This window comes from Elephantulus edwardii, unplaced genomic scaffold, assembly GCF_000299155.1.
Source record: "Elephantulus edwardii isolate Elephantulus edwardi_28Jun2011 unplaced genomic scaffold, EleEdw1.0 scaffold00017, whole genome shotgun sequence".
Taxonomy (NCBI): domain Eukaryota; kingdom Metazoa; phylum Chordata; class Mammalia; order Macroscelidea; family Macroscelididae; genus Elephantulus; species Elephantulus edwardii.
In genome coordinates this window covers 8,330,122-8,343,523 of record NW_006399767.1, presented here as the reverse complement: position 1 = coordinate 8,343,523, position 13,402 = coordinate 8,330,122, and the positions used below count along the sequence as shown (strand labels likewise).

Below are 13,402 nucleotides of genomic sequence, written 5' to 3'. Positions count from 1 at the left end.
TATAAATTCTAGATATAAGTCCCTTATCTGACATGTTATTTGTCATTACCTAACACTTTTCCCCAGTCTGTGGCTTCCCTTTTTACCCTGTTAAAGAAGCTATTTCTTATTACTATTGTCCTTTCTTTTAAGTTCATAGAGTTTCCACAGGCAGGTTTAGGAAGTGGATGCCACTTCTCCTTCCAAGTCTGTCTTAATCTGTGAGTTCTACAAAGCATTGTCAACCATGTGTAACCATTATGAAATTCATTCATTCATTCACAGTTTATGAGTAGAGGCTGTAAATTACAATGAAAGGTGATTGTCTTTCTTTTTCCCCTGAGAGCCATGTTGTTGTTAGATGTCATTGAGTCAACCTCAATTCTTGTTATTGTAATGTGCCATCAAGTCACCTGTGACTCATAGTGACCTTATGTACATCAGCTCTAAAAGCTGCCCTATCCTGAGCCAATCTCACCATCTCCAACAAACCTAATGCCATTGCTATCACTGAGTCAATCCATCTCATCCAGGGTCTTCCTCTCCTACGCTGTCTCTCCATTCTTCCAAGCATGGTGTCCCTCTCCAAGAATTAGTCCCTCCTGGCTACATACCCAAAGTATGTGAGACAGAGCCTCAAAATCATAGCGTTTTTAAAAAAAAATAAAAAAATCTGGCTGGTCCGATGGTAGTGGGTTATCAGAAACTATTAACATTAGTTCACCTAAAGTTGGTATACACCCCCCCACTGCTGAATTTGACTGGCTTTTAAAAAAAGAAGAAGAAGAAGAAGAAGAAGAAGAAGAAGAAGAAGAAGAAGAAGAAGAAGAAGAAGAAGAAGAAGAAGAAGAAAAATTAAAAAAAAAAAATCCTAGCTTCCAGGGAGCAAGCTGGTTTCATTGTCTCCAGGAAAGACTTGTTTGTTCTCCTGGCCATCCATGCTATATTCAACACTCTTCTCCAGGGACACCACCCATAGGCATCAATATTTCTATTATCTTTAGTTATTGTCCAACTCTCTGATGCGTAGTAAGTAATAACAAAGATGGTGGCCTGGATCAGGAACACCTTAGTCTCCAGACTGACATCATTGCTCTTCAGTATTCTGGAGTGGTTGCTGACAGCAGACATTCCTAATTCAATTTGTCTTTTCATTTCTCAACTACTGGTTCCGAGAGTATTGACTGTGGAACCAAGCAAGCTGAAGTTATCAGCCATCTCAATTCCTTCTCCATCCATCGTGAAGCTGCCAATAGGTCCGGTGGTTTTGAATCTATTTTGACTAATAGTGACCCTATAAATAACAGATCTAAACCTTGCCCTATTCTTAGACATCCTCAAAACACTAAAGATTCATACCCTTTGGGTTAGTGACTTTATAAAGCTTTATTTATGGATTATAATTGCAACAATTCAAAAATAATGTCTGAATATATCATAAAGTTCAGGGAAACAACCAAAAAAATCTAAGCAATAATGCAATAATGGAGGCAAATGATATTTTATAGATTATTTAATCCAAAAGAAGTTAGAATAACAAGGAAAACAAAGAAAGATGCAGATGCAAGAAATAAAAGCTCCTTCCTGATCCGTAGGATCACCTCCTGAGAGTCAGAAAAACTCAGACAGGGCATAATCAGCAGAAACTCTTACTGACTCAGACTTCAAATGTTGTAAACTAACCGTTTTTCACCCCACTTCATGCTCCAAGTTATCATTTCATGCCTGGATCATCCCAGTAGTCTCCCTTTTTTGCACTTTTTTTATCCCTGCTTCCATAACCCCTTTGCCTAGTCTACATATAGCCTGAGCAACATTTTAAAGACTGAAGTCAGATCAACGGCCATACCTTCTCAGACATGATGAAAGGTCAAGTCCTTATAATGCCAAGACTCATTGTCATCAATTTGGAACCAGCTCATATCTGATCCTTTCTTGAGTTTCCAAGGCTGTAAATCCCATAGAAGATTGTCCACTGTTCTCCTGCACAGTCTCATAGGCTATGATTTTCTGCCTTCCCTTCTGGTCACATTTCTTACCTCTCTTTCCATCACACTTCTCCAAGCACACTGACCTCCGTGCTGCTCCTTAAATGCATACAGTATGTTGCTGCCTCCTGGTCCTTACATTTATTTATCACTTTGCTTGAAATGCTTTCCCCCATGTGTTACAAAACACATCTTATTTTCTTGTATCTTTCAAGTCTTGGCTTTAAGGTCACATCAGTAGACAGGTTTTCCTGGACCATTCTATTTAATCAACAGATTCAGTTACACTGTACTTTAAAGTTCTTAATTGCATTTATCATTGCATAATGGACAATATTAGACATACATGCACATACATATGACAAATATAATATTATGTCTAAAAACAAAAAACCCTTATTGCTTTCAAGTCAGTTTGACTCTTGGTGACCCTCCCTTGGGTTTCTGATGTTGTCAATTTTATGGGAAGAGATGGGCTATAATTATTAGAGCAGCTGGTGTATTCAAAGTGCTAAACTTTCATTTAGTAGCTCCAAGTGTAATATATACTGTATGTTAGGGTTTTGGTCTTTTGTTTTCTTTTTAAAGAATTCTGTATCTCTCCACCTCTATGCTCTATGTTGTTGTTTGGTGCCATCAGGTCATTTCCAACTCACAGAGACCCTGTGTACAACAGTACAAAACACTAGCCTTACTCTGTACTTGAAATTCTTGCTGCTTCCAAGCTCATTGTTGCAACCCCTCATCCTTCTCATTGAGGGCCTTCCTCTATTTCACTGACCTTCTATTTTGCCAATCATGATGTCATTCTCCAGTGGATGATCCCTCCTCCTACCATGTCCAAAGTACATGAGACAAAGTCTCACCATCCTCTCTTCTAAGGAACTTTCTGGATGAACTTGTCCCAAGACCAATTTATTCCTGCTTCTCACAATCCAGAGTCTATTGAGCATTCCTAATAAACATTATCATTCTCTGGTGTCAGTTTTTCTTTGATCTTCACTGTCCTTCTTTGACAGGTGTATGAAGTGATAGAGAAAACCATGGCTTGGTTCCCACACACCTTAGTCCTCACAGCAACATCTTTGTTTTTGAAAACTTTAAAGATGTCTCTTATATTGCAAATTTTCCCCAAAGAATAAATCACTTGATTTCTTCGTGATTGTTTCCAGGATTATGGATTTCTATAGAATCCTAGAGGTCTTTCTGTGAATGCTCTGTGAGTGTATATTATCTATGAAGGTGAGAACTTAGTTTTTTTTTTTCTTCTCTACCTCCTGTTAATGATGTAACAGGGCCCATTTTATGTGAATTGAATCAATAAATGAATTAATGGCATAGACCTTAACAATGGTTCTAAAACACTTACTTAAAGGAAAAGTGCAGGCATATAGGGTCTCTTCAGTTCCCCAGTAGAGGCTCATAAGTAAGGATTTATCACAAGTCACAGAAAATTACACAAGTGTACTGCAAAATGGTAGCATAATGGTTCTCTCACATAAAAAGTGTGGTATCTGGACCAATAGTGTCAGTTTTAACAGGAAATTCAGAAGAAGTTCAGATTTTTGTCTTTAACTAAAATTTACCAAATCATAATTCTTGGGATGGAGTCCTATAATATGATATATTTCAACAAACCCTCCAGATGGTTTAGTGCAATGCACCATAAAGCAGAGAAACAAATGGAATAGCAGAATAAAAAAAAAACCTATCCTTTAATCCTGATTTTTCCACATCACATCTGCAAATAGTTCAGACCTGTAGTGTTCAAAGTACATAGCAATTATCTCAATTATTCCATCCTTGGAGCCCTAATTCAGGAATTCTGCATGGTTTCAAAGCTTTGCACTTCTCTTAAATTCCCTAATTCTTTTGATGCTCCTGGTCTAGTCCAATCACTGCTTTAGACAAATTGCTTACTTCTCTGGACATCACTGTTGGGATTATTATTGCCATTAATCAAATATTTTTGCTCTCTTCTAGACAAATAATAAGACTACATATCCTGATCCCTTCAAGTTGTGTGGGATGATGAAATCATTTTGGACCAATAGGCTGTGAGTAGAATTAATTTGTGTCCCTTACCAGTTAAAAAGCAATTACATCCATGGGAACTTCCAGTGGGCTCTGTTCGCTTTGGTGCACCAATGAGCATACTTAAGATAATGAGTGATTTCTCAGTCTGTGTCCCTGAGTGACAACTGCAAATGCACCCTCTGTAAATGGCATGAACATGCAGCATGAGAAAGAAAGAAAACCTTTATTTCTTTAAGTCACAGTGACTATGGGGACGCATGTTTCCACAGCATACCCTAACTAAGCCTAACTGACACACCCTCATTCCCTATTAAAACTCCCAATCACCAGAAGGAACTTACATGTGGTAGCCTTTGCTCTGATAATCTCTTTGAATCCATGTAACAATAATGATAGAGGCAGCGATGGAGGCTCCAAGAGCTTCAGAAAATTCTTCAAGATCCTTTTCTCACTGGAATTTCTATAGGTCATCTGAAGGAGCAGCTCATATTCCTGGACCCGGCCTGGAGAGATAAGCATAATCAGAACTCTCTTTCCTCACTCTGTTGGGGAAATATTGCTGAGGACATGAGAACCAAGAATATATATCTTGAAGGTCATGGGCCGCGCAAACTGTTACCATTGAATTCTCATTTAGTCATAGACTGAAATAAACACTCAGAGTAAGAATGTGACACAGCTCCCACTTTTGCTTGATACATATCTGTCTTTTCTCCTGCCAACCCCATTGTTGTTGTTATGTGCCATTGAGTCACTTGTGACTCATAACAACCCTATGTACGAGAGCCCTAAACCCTGTTCTATCCTGTGCCAACCTCAGTATCTGCAACACACCTACTCCCATTACCCCAATCACTGAATTGATCTATCTCCTGCACTATCCCTCCACCCTTCCAAACATGATGGTCCCTCCTTGCAATATGCCCAAAGTGTATCAGACGAAGCTTCAGAATCCTCAGCAGACCAGTCCTAGAGACACATCGGTCTCTACTGGGAAATGATCTTCTTGCATCTATACCTTGCTGCAAATGGAAGAGAAGAGGTACTAAGCCACAGGAAGTCAATCCTGGAGATGAAGTTCAAGACAAAGGACTTTTTCTCAGAACTGAGATAGGAAGCCTTCTTGATACTAGTACTTGATAGTTGTACTTAGAGACTCTTTAAATTCAAGGGATACTAGTCGCGTCATAAGAGTCTGGCAGCAGCCAATCCCATTACAGAGATAATAATCTCCCTCCCACTTCCAGCATCATCTTGGTTTTAAAATTTGTTAGGAAACATACAGACTCAGGCTTCCCATGTGAAGTTAACTAAAGAAAGCTCTAACAAATGGTTAAAAAGCCCATGAGAAAATGTTCAACATCATCAGTCATTCTGTACCAGTAGGAGCTGCTTTCTCTCTAAATCTGAGTCATAACAGCCCCAACTATGTCAGAGGAGACAGACGTGTGCTCTGTGGCTTTGAAAGGCTGATCTTTTAGACATAAATCTAAAGTCCCTGCTTCTGAGGAACCTCTGGGTAAAAATCTGAGCTTCTTACCCATCTTTCTGAGCTCTAGGGGGCCTAGAGGTAAGAAAATGTGCTTGCAATCCCAAAGGCACAGAGTTCAAAACCACCATCTGCTCTGCAGGAGAAGGATGGGCAATCTCCTCTTGTGCAGTTAACTGGCTCTGAAAATCTGCTAGAGGGTCAGCTATAGATTGGTTCCAACTTGAAGGCAAACATCAACAACACCATCCATCTTTCTATTAACAGCTGAAGGTATTAACTGTTTGCATCACCCCAAGGACTCCAGTTAGATTTTCCCCGACTGACATAAAACCTACTGTTATGTCAATTCTGACTCATGGAAACCCTTCTTGGGGTATGCAAGATTGCAAATTTTTATGTGAGGAAAATGCCTCTCTCCCTTAGAGCAGTTAATGAAGTCAAACTACTAAATCTTCAATTAGCAGCCCAGTATATTACATACTATACCAACAACTTATTAACCCATTGCCATCAAGGCAATTCCAAATCATATTGATCCCCCTTCTGGTTTCCTAGGCTTTTATCTTTGTCCTATGAAGAGGTTGTGACTTCAAGTCATCGACTTTCTTTTTTCACAACACCTAACACATTACACTACCAAGGCCCTTTATTAGATCATTGTTGTTGTGTGTCAGTGAATTGGAACAAACCCGTGGCTGACCCTCCAGCAGGTTTTCAGAAGCAATAAATCACATGAGAGGAGAGGCCCAACTTTATCCCATAGAGCAGCCATTGGATTTGAACCAAGTGACTGGCAGACTTTGAATTACAATGTAATGTCTTACCCTTAGGCCCTCAGTCAAAACCCCAAGGACATACTATCTGATACATACCTGGATGGCTATAAGGAAAAAACCAACCAAACAAACAAGTATCGGGCAGGATGTGAAGAAATTGGAACTTTCATCCTTTTTTTGCAAGAATATAAAATAGTACAGCCACTATTGGAAACAGTTCTGCATTTCTTTTAAAAAGTTAATCACAGAATTACCATAACAACCTAGTAATTTTACTGCTAGGTATAGTCGCAAAATAATTTAAATTAGGTGTTCAAACAAAAATGTATTTAAGAATGTTTCAATTGCAGCATTATTCTTGGTAGTCAAAAGGGAGAAAGAATGCTCATAAATGAATTTTGAGATATATATATCTAATTAGAATATTATTCATACAGATTAATTAATAAAGTACTGACACATGCTGCTATATGCATGAAGTTTAAAACATGCTCAGTGGGAAAAGTCTAGCATATGTTATGATTCCATTTACAAAATACACAGACTAGGTAAACCCTTACAGGCAAGAAACAGAGTAATAATTTCCAGGAGCTGGAGAAAAAAGAAAATGAGGAGAGATTGCTCACTGAATATGGAATTAATTTCTAGAATGGATTTTAATTCTAGTTGTTGTTGTTGTTGTTGTTATGTGCCGTCGAGTCGTTTCCGACTCATAGCGACCCTATGCACAACAGCCCTAAACCCTGCTCTATCCTGCGCCACCCGCACTGCCTCTGACACACCCATCCCGATTACCCCAGTCACTGAATCGATCCATCTCATAGAGGGTCTTCCCCTCCTGCGCTGTCCCTCCACCCTCCCAAGCATGATGTCCCTCTCCAAGGACCCGTCCCTCCTGGCAACATGTCCAAAGTATGTCAGACAAAGCCCCAGAATCCTTGCCTCCAAGGAGTAGCTTGGTTTAATCCTCTCCAAGATGAATCTGTTTGTTTTCCTGGCAGTCCAGGGTACATTCAGTACCCTTCTCCAGCACCACAGCTCAAAAGCATCCACTCTCCTTCTGTCCTCCCTAGTCATTGTCCAACTCTCTGATGCATAGCAAGCGATTGCAAAGACCATGGCCTGTATCAGGCGCACCTTAGTCTCCAGAGAGACACTTTTGCTCCTGAGTACCTTTGAGAGGTCCCTAACAGTAGACTTTCCCATCGCGATACGCTTTTTGATTTCCTGACTGCTGGTGCCAAGAGTGTTGACTGTGGAGCCGAGCAAACTGAAGCTGTGAACAATCTCAATCTCTTCGCCATCTTTCCTGATGCTACCAAGTGGTCCAGTGGTGAGAATCTTTGTCTTCTTGACATTGAGCCTCAGTCCATACTGAAGGCTGCAGTCCTTGACCCTCTGCAGCAAGTGCATGAGGTCCTCCTCAGTTTTAGCAAGCAGGGTTGTGTCATCTGCATAACACATATTGTTAATAGATCTTCCACCAATCCTGATGCCACAATTCTCCTCATAGAGCCCAGCTTCTTGGATAATCTGCTCTGTATACATGTTGAAAAGGTATGGAGACAGGATGCATCCCTGGTGTACACCCTTCCCAATTTTGAACCATGCAGTGTTACCCTGCTCTGTTCTGACTACTGCCTCTTGATCCAAGTACAGCTTTCGCATTAGCACAATTAAATGTTCTGGGATTCCCATTCTTCTCAGAGTCAGCCACAGTTTGTTATGATCCACACAGTCAAATGACTTTGCATAATCAATAAAACACAGATAGACTAGTATGGACTTGAATTCTAACACTTATTAATTCTAGGGTGATAGAAAACTAGCCTGAAACCAGGTAGTGGTACCAGATACAAGACATTGTGAATGTACAAGTGTTACTGGATTGAACACTTTATAATGATAAATTTAATTTGACATGTGTTCTATCATTATTATTTTTACAAGACAGAAGGAAGAAGTGGAAAAATTCTAATGAATCTGCTCCCCTCTCTAGTTCGGATCACCTTGAAGTATCTCCCATATAAAAACCCTACTTATCACTCTTATTTAAAAAAAATCCTTCCTACTCCTGCAAAAACACTGTGCCAGTAGCCAGCTGGATTTGAGCTTTCATATATAAATGCAAAATCAAAATCAAGCTTTCTATTAGTCTTGTGTATGCCCTTACCTCCAACATAATAATTTCTGAGTGTTTTCTTTCTCTATTGAGAGGTTATTTATTTTGACTTGGAGAGAAAATAGATTCTATGAATCCTGTCCCTCTCAGAATTCATCTAGATATTATCACAGGAAAGTTAGATGAAATTCCAGGGATGAGGGTTTCATCCAAGGTCCTCTGAAGTTCATATATGAATGCCAGATCAAAAATGTGAAGGCATTTTGAGAAAATGGATGAGTGTCTGGGTCTATATTAGTGCTGTTGGCAGGGAAAATGAAAACCCTGAGAACATTTTTAGGTTTCTCAGGGCAGTACCATGCTTTCTTCATGGGCAGAGAAAATGGGAAAGGTCTATGAGATTATCATAAGGAGTCTGGATTGCTGGGAAGAAAGTGACAGGACATATACTAATACTAAGACACATCTGAAGACATTTACAACAGACCTGTCTCCTATTAACATCCGTCACACTGCAGGTCCTCAGCCCTGTCTCTTACAGTCTCATCATTGTTTTTGTTGTGTACCTTTTTTGTGTGTGTTTTTTGTTGAGTTGGAATGGACCCATAGCTGACCAACCCCAGAAGGTTGTCAGAGCCAGTTAATCGCAAGGGAGGAGATTGCCTGTTCTCTCATGGAGGAGCTTGTGGCGTCAAATCCTGTGCCTTCAGGATTGCAGTGCAGCTTCTTGTCAGTAGGCCACCAGAGCTCCCATACAATCTCATTAGGCCCTGGGAATTGTCCTAAGAGGTGAGGAACTAAGAGAACTCCTACTGTCCACAGGTGAGAAGTGGGAAGAAGCTGGAAAGTGTTGGTGTCATTCCATCATCAGGGGTCAGGTGTCAGTGATATTTCTAGAACCAGATTGACTAGGTTTGAATCGTGGCTCTTCCTTCTTGCTCTGTGCTTTCACTTCAGTCTCCATAAAATAAAAGACAATTACTGCACCTAACTCCATGGGTCATATGAAGATTTGATTCATCTAAAGCATTTAATGGGAGCTCTGGATGCCTAGTGAACAGAGACTTGTGCTGCTAACACAAAAACAGGCATTAAGACTCCACCAGCTTGGGTGAAAGATAAGTAATCTCCTCCTGTGCAAGTAACTGCCTCTGAAAACCTGTTGGATAGTCAGCTATGAGCTGACAGCCATGAGTTGTTGTTATTGTTGAATACGTTTAACTTAGTATCTGTATACTTACCGTCATTTGTATTATCAGAAAAGATATAGATATGGCATTCTAAAGTTAAATTCCAATTTCATCTTCCCAAAGAATCATAGTCACACATAGTTATGTTGTTGTTGTTGTTATGTGCCATCGAGTTGCTTGCGACACAGTGACCATATGCACAACAGCCCTAAACTCTGCTCTGTCCTGTGCCAATCTCACTGCCTCTGACACACCCATCCCGATTACCCCAGTTACTGAATCAATCCATCTCATAGAGGGCCTTCCCCTCCTGCACCTGCCCTCTACCCTCCCAAGCATGATGTCCCTCTCCAAGGACCGTTCCCTCCTTACAACATGTCCAAAGTATGTCAGAGGAAGCCTCAGAATCCTTGCCCAGTTTAACCCTCTCTAGGATGAATCTGGTTTTTTTTCCCCCTAGCAGTCCATGGTACATTCAACACTCTTCTCCAGCACCACAGCTCAAAGACATCAATTCTCCTTATATAGGTTCTATAAAATTCCAGAAGTTTCATCAAATTCTATGGTACTGTTAGAACATTGTTTTAGCAAATGAGTGAGATACTATAAAGGCTTTAGCGGGCTGACCCAGCACCTCACAACTTTGTGTATCCCAGTCTCCAAGAATAAACATATTTGGTATCTGAAGTATCAAATAAATAGGCTCACAGATTAAACTTCATGACACAATTCAGTCCTAGACTGAAGGCTGTGATCATTAATTACATTGTTAGGATCAAGATAAGGTATGAGAGAAATTTACTGAGTAGATATGTGAGATATTATGCTTTGGTCAGATTATTTACTTCTCACAAGTGTCTTGTTAGCTGTAATACCATTAATCTCATTTTACAGCTGTTGGGATCATTTCAAAGCATGCAAAAGGATCAGACCACCAGTCAGAAGCACACAGGTCTCTTGAGAGGACTCTTCACTGTACAATGCCACATGACAGACACTCACCTAGAGGCCTTTTCTTAGCTACAATCACTTCTCTTTTGGTTCTGTTTTCATTTCTCTGTTAAGAGGCAAAGAAAAGAGTTAAGATAAGGGTTTGGGATATGTGTACTTTATAAAGTCTTGCTTGGTTTCCAAATGAATTAAAAAATGGATCTGATACTGAAGTTACTATACTAGCAAGGTTCTTAATACCAGCTTTTAAAAGCCATGAGCCTAGCTTAGAGCATCAACGGAGTGAAAAAAGACAAGGAGAAAAGGCTTGAGGATTGCTAATGACAGTTCTTATAAGTCTTCTGTTTCAAAAAGACCATAGTAAAGAAAGGAGTGAGCTGGAAAAGATCCCCAAGGTAGTTTAATCTGAGGACCTCACTTTGTAGTTAGGTCCTTTCTATTAGAAAGAGATGAGATGACTTGTCAAAGGGCACATGGTTAGGATTGAAACAAGAATGTTGCCATTGTTGAGCTAAGAACTCAAGACTGATTCCAAGCCCATGAAAGTATGTAGCTTCAGCCATTCGAGAACGGTTTCCAAAAGTGCCGGGGGAAGGGAGAGATCTTGGACAGGAAAGTCAGGGCATATTCCTACTCACGCCCAAGAGGATGTCAGGCCCCTCGATAATTGTGAAGAGCGCGGTGAGCCAGAACAATCCGATTCTCATCTTCATCAGTCCCTCTCTTGTCCTCTGAATTGAACATAAAGACAACAGTGTAACATATAAGTCTGAGTCACAAGAACGATTAATTCAAGCCAACTTCTAAAAATGCACAATGCTAGCGCCTACTCAGACTTGATTTTCCACTTCGCGTAGCCTGAAATATCATTACTTCTGCTTTCATTCCAGAAGCTAATGCATTTTTGTGTCCTGGTGACCTTGCTAGAAAATTGTTCTTTAACATTCCTGGAGGTTATTGACTAAACACAGACTATTTTAAAACCATTGCTTCACTGTGCAATTAGGTTCATTTAATATCCTCCTTTTTATACTTCACTTAGGTTTCCTTTTTTATCTCAGTAAAGAGATGCATTTATTTATTTTTTTAAAAAGGCATGCATTAAACTAATCAAAGACCTTTGGCATCATTAACTTTAGAATAGTCTGAATATCTCAAGAATTGAAAACCACCCCAACACTGTTTTCTGTAGTAATCACCAATAAACCATCCTCAATTTTATGGGTTTAACAAAATAATTGCGGCAAAACTCAGCACACAATGACCATTGAATATTAATATTTTATACCCACCAAAGAAAAACCAGAATGAGAAGCAGTAGCCCTGCTCATCGCAGTAACCACTAGATACATGTACATATTTGAAGTTAAAATTTAATTAAAAATTTATAAGACTTAAAATTCAGTTTCTCAGCCACATTTTCCATTTTACTAGAACCTCACAATCAAATAAGGCTATTGGTTGCCATCTTGGGCAGTCAAGATACAGAGCAATTGCATCAGCATGAAAAGCATTGGAGACTACTGACTAAACACAAAGAAAAACTCTCAGATGGTTCTCAAGCTTCATTTTATATCTCTACAGAAAATATGAAAGGCTACAGATCGCAAACTCAGTAAGGCATGTTAGCATAAATGGCTGTGATTAGCAGTCCAGAGAATACAATCAAGCTCTCCCTTCCAGTTTTGGCCTTGCTTCCTAGGTATACTTTTAAAACTTCAGACACACACTTCTGTCTTCATCAGCACCCCTCTCATTTCTGTTCTCTGCTCAGAAAAGACCTTAGAGATCCAGCAATGACAACCATATGGTACCCATTTCAACAAAGACCCCCTCTATGACTTCTCATGATTTAATATTGCTTGGACCAACAATCAACATCCTTGGTACCAGCAGTCATAAAAATCAGGTGCTGTATTGTATTGGGCAAGTCTTATATCAGCGACTTCTCCAAATTATTGCAGAGCAATTATGTCAATTTGAGGACTAAGGTGCAGCTGATTCAGGCCATGGTGTTGGCAATCACATGCTATGCATCTGAGAGCTGGACAATGAATAAAAATGACAAAAGAAGAATTGATGCCTTTGAGTTGTGGTGCTGGAGAAGAGTACTAAACATCACATGGATTACCAAAAGAAATATCCCAGAAAGGGCAAGGCCAGAGTGCTTCTTGGAGGCAATGATGATGAAGCTTCATCTTTCATACATTGAACATGTAACTTGGTAAGACTATACCTTGAAAAGGGAAATTCTACTTAGAAAGATAGAGGCTCAGCAAAGGAGAGGAAGACAATGAGATAGACTGACTCTGACTTCAACAATCGGTTCTAGTATCTCAGAAATGGAGACAATGGCACAGGATAGGACAGGTTTCAGGATGGCTGTTTATAGGATTGCTACCAATGAATGGATAAAGTAACATTCACAGTGGAATATTATGCATCACTTAAAAATGATCAAGAATTCATGAAATATTGAACAAATTATGTTGAGTCACTAAAGGATAAGATCACTTCGCCAAGCGTGGCCCACATCAGTCCTCATGGCAGACAGGACTGACAGGCCTCAGCTCCCAGCTGGAAACAAAGGAGGACGCTTCAATGATTTAGATCCTCCCAGAAGAGCTGTGGGTGAGCATTAACATTACTGGTAAGTATATTCATTTTCTCCTGGATACAGAGCCTACTAATTGGTCCTAAAAGCCTTCTGAGGTCCCAACTCTTCTCACTAGTTCTTAGTTGTTGGAATTGACAGAAAACCTCACAAGCAGTTCCTTACTTTACCTCTGCCTTGCATGCGGACTTCCGAGTTGTAAAACAACCCAGTGGTAGATGGAATTTGCTCCAGGACTTAAGAACAATAAATG

The 13,402-nt window shown here is 39.9% G+C and overlaps 1 protein-coding gene across 1 annotated transcript in view; it reads right to left on the bottom strand.

Annotated features, from left to right (window-relative positions):
* Positions 1-11,242, bottom strand: part of GPR110 (G protein-coupled receptor 110) — a 42,802-nt gene extending 31,560 nt beyond the window's left edge. Inside the window, exons 1-3 of the mRNA XM_006881926.1 lie at positions 11,174-11,242; positions 10,587-10,641; positions 4,346-4,507 (exon numbers count right to left, since the gene is read on the bottom strand). Coding sequence (XP_006881988.1) covers positions 4,346-4,507; positions 10,587-10,641; positions 11,174-11,242 — 286 coding nt within the window. The remainder of the gene's footprint in view (positions 1-4,345; positions 4,508-10,586; positions 10,642-11,173) is intronic.
* Between the last annotated feature and the right edge of the window lie 2,160 nt (positions 11,243-13,402).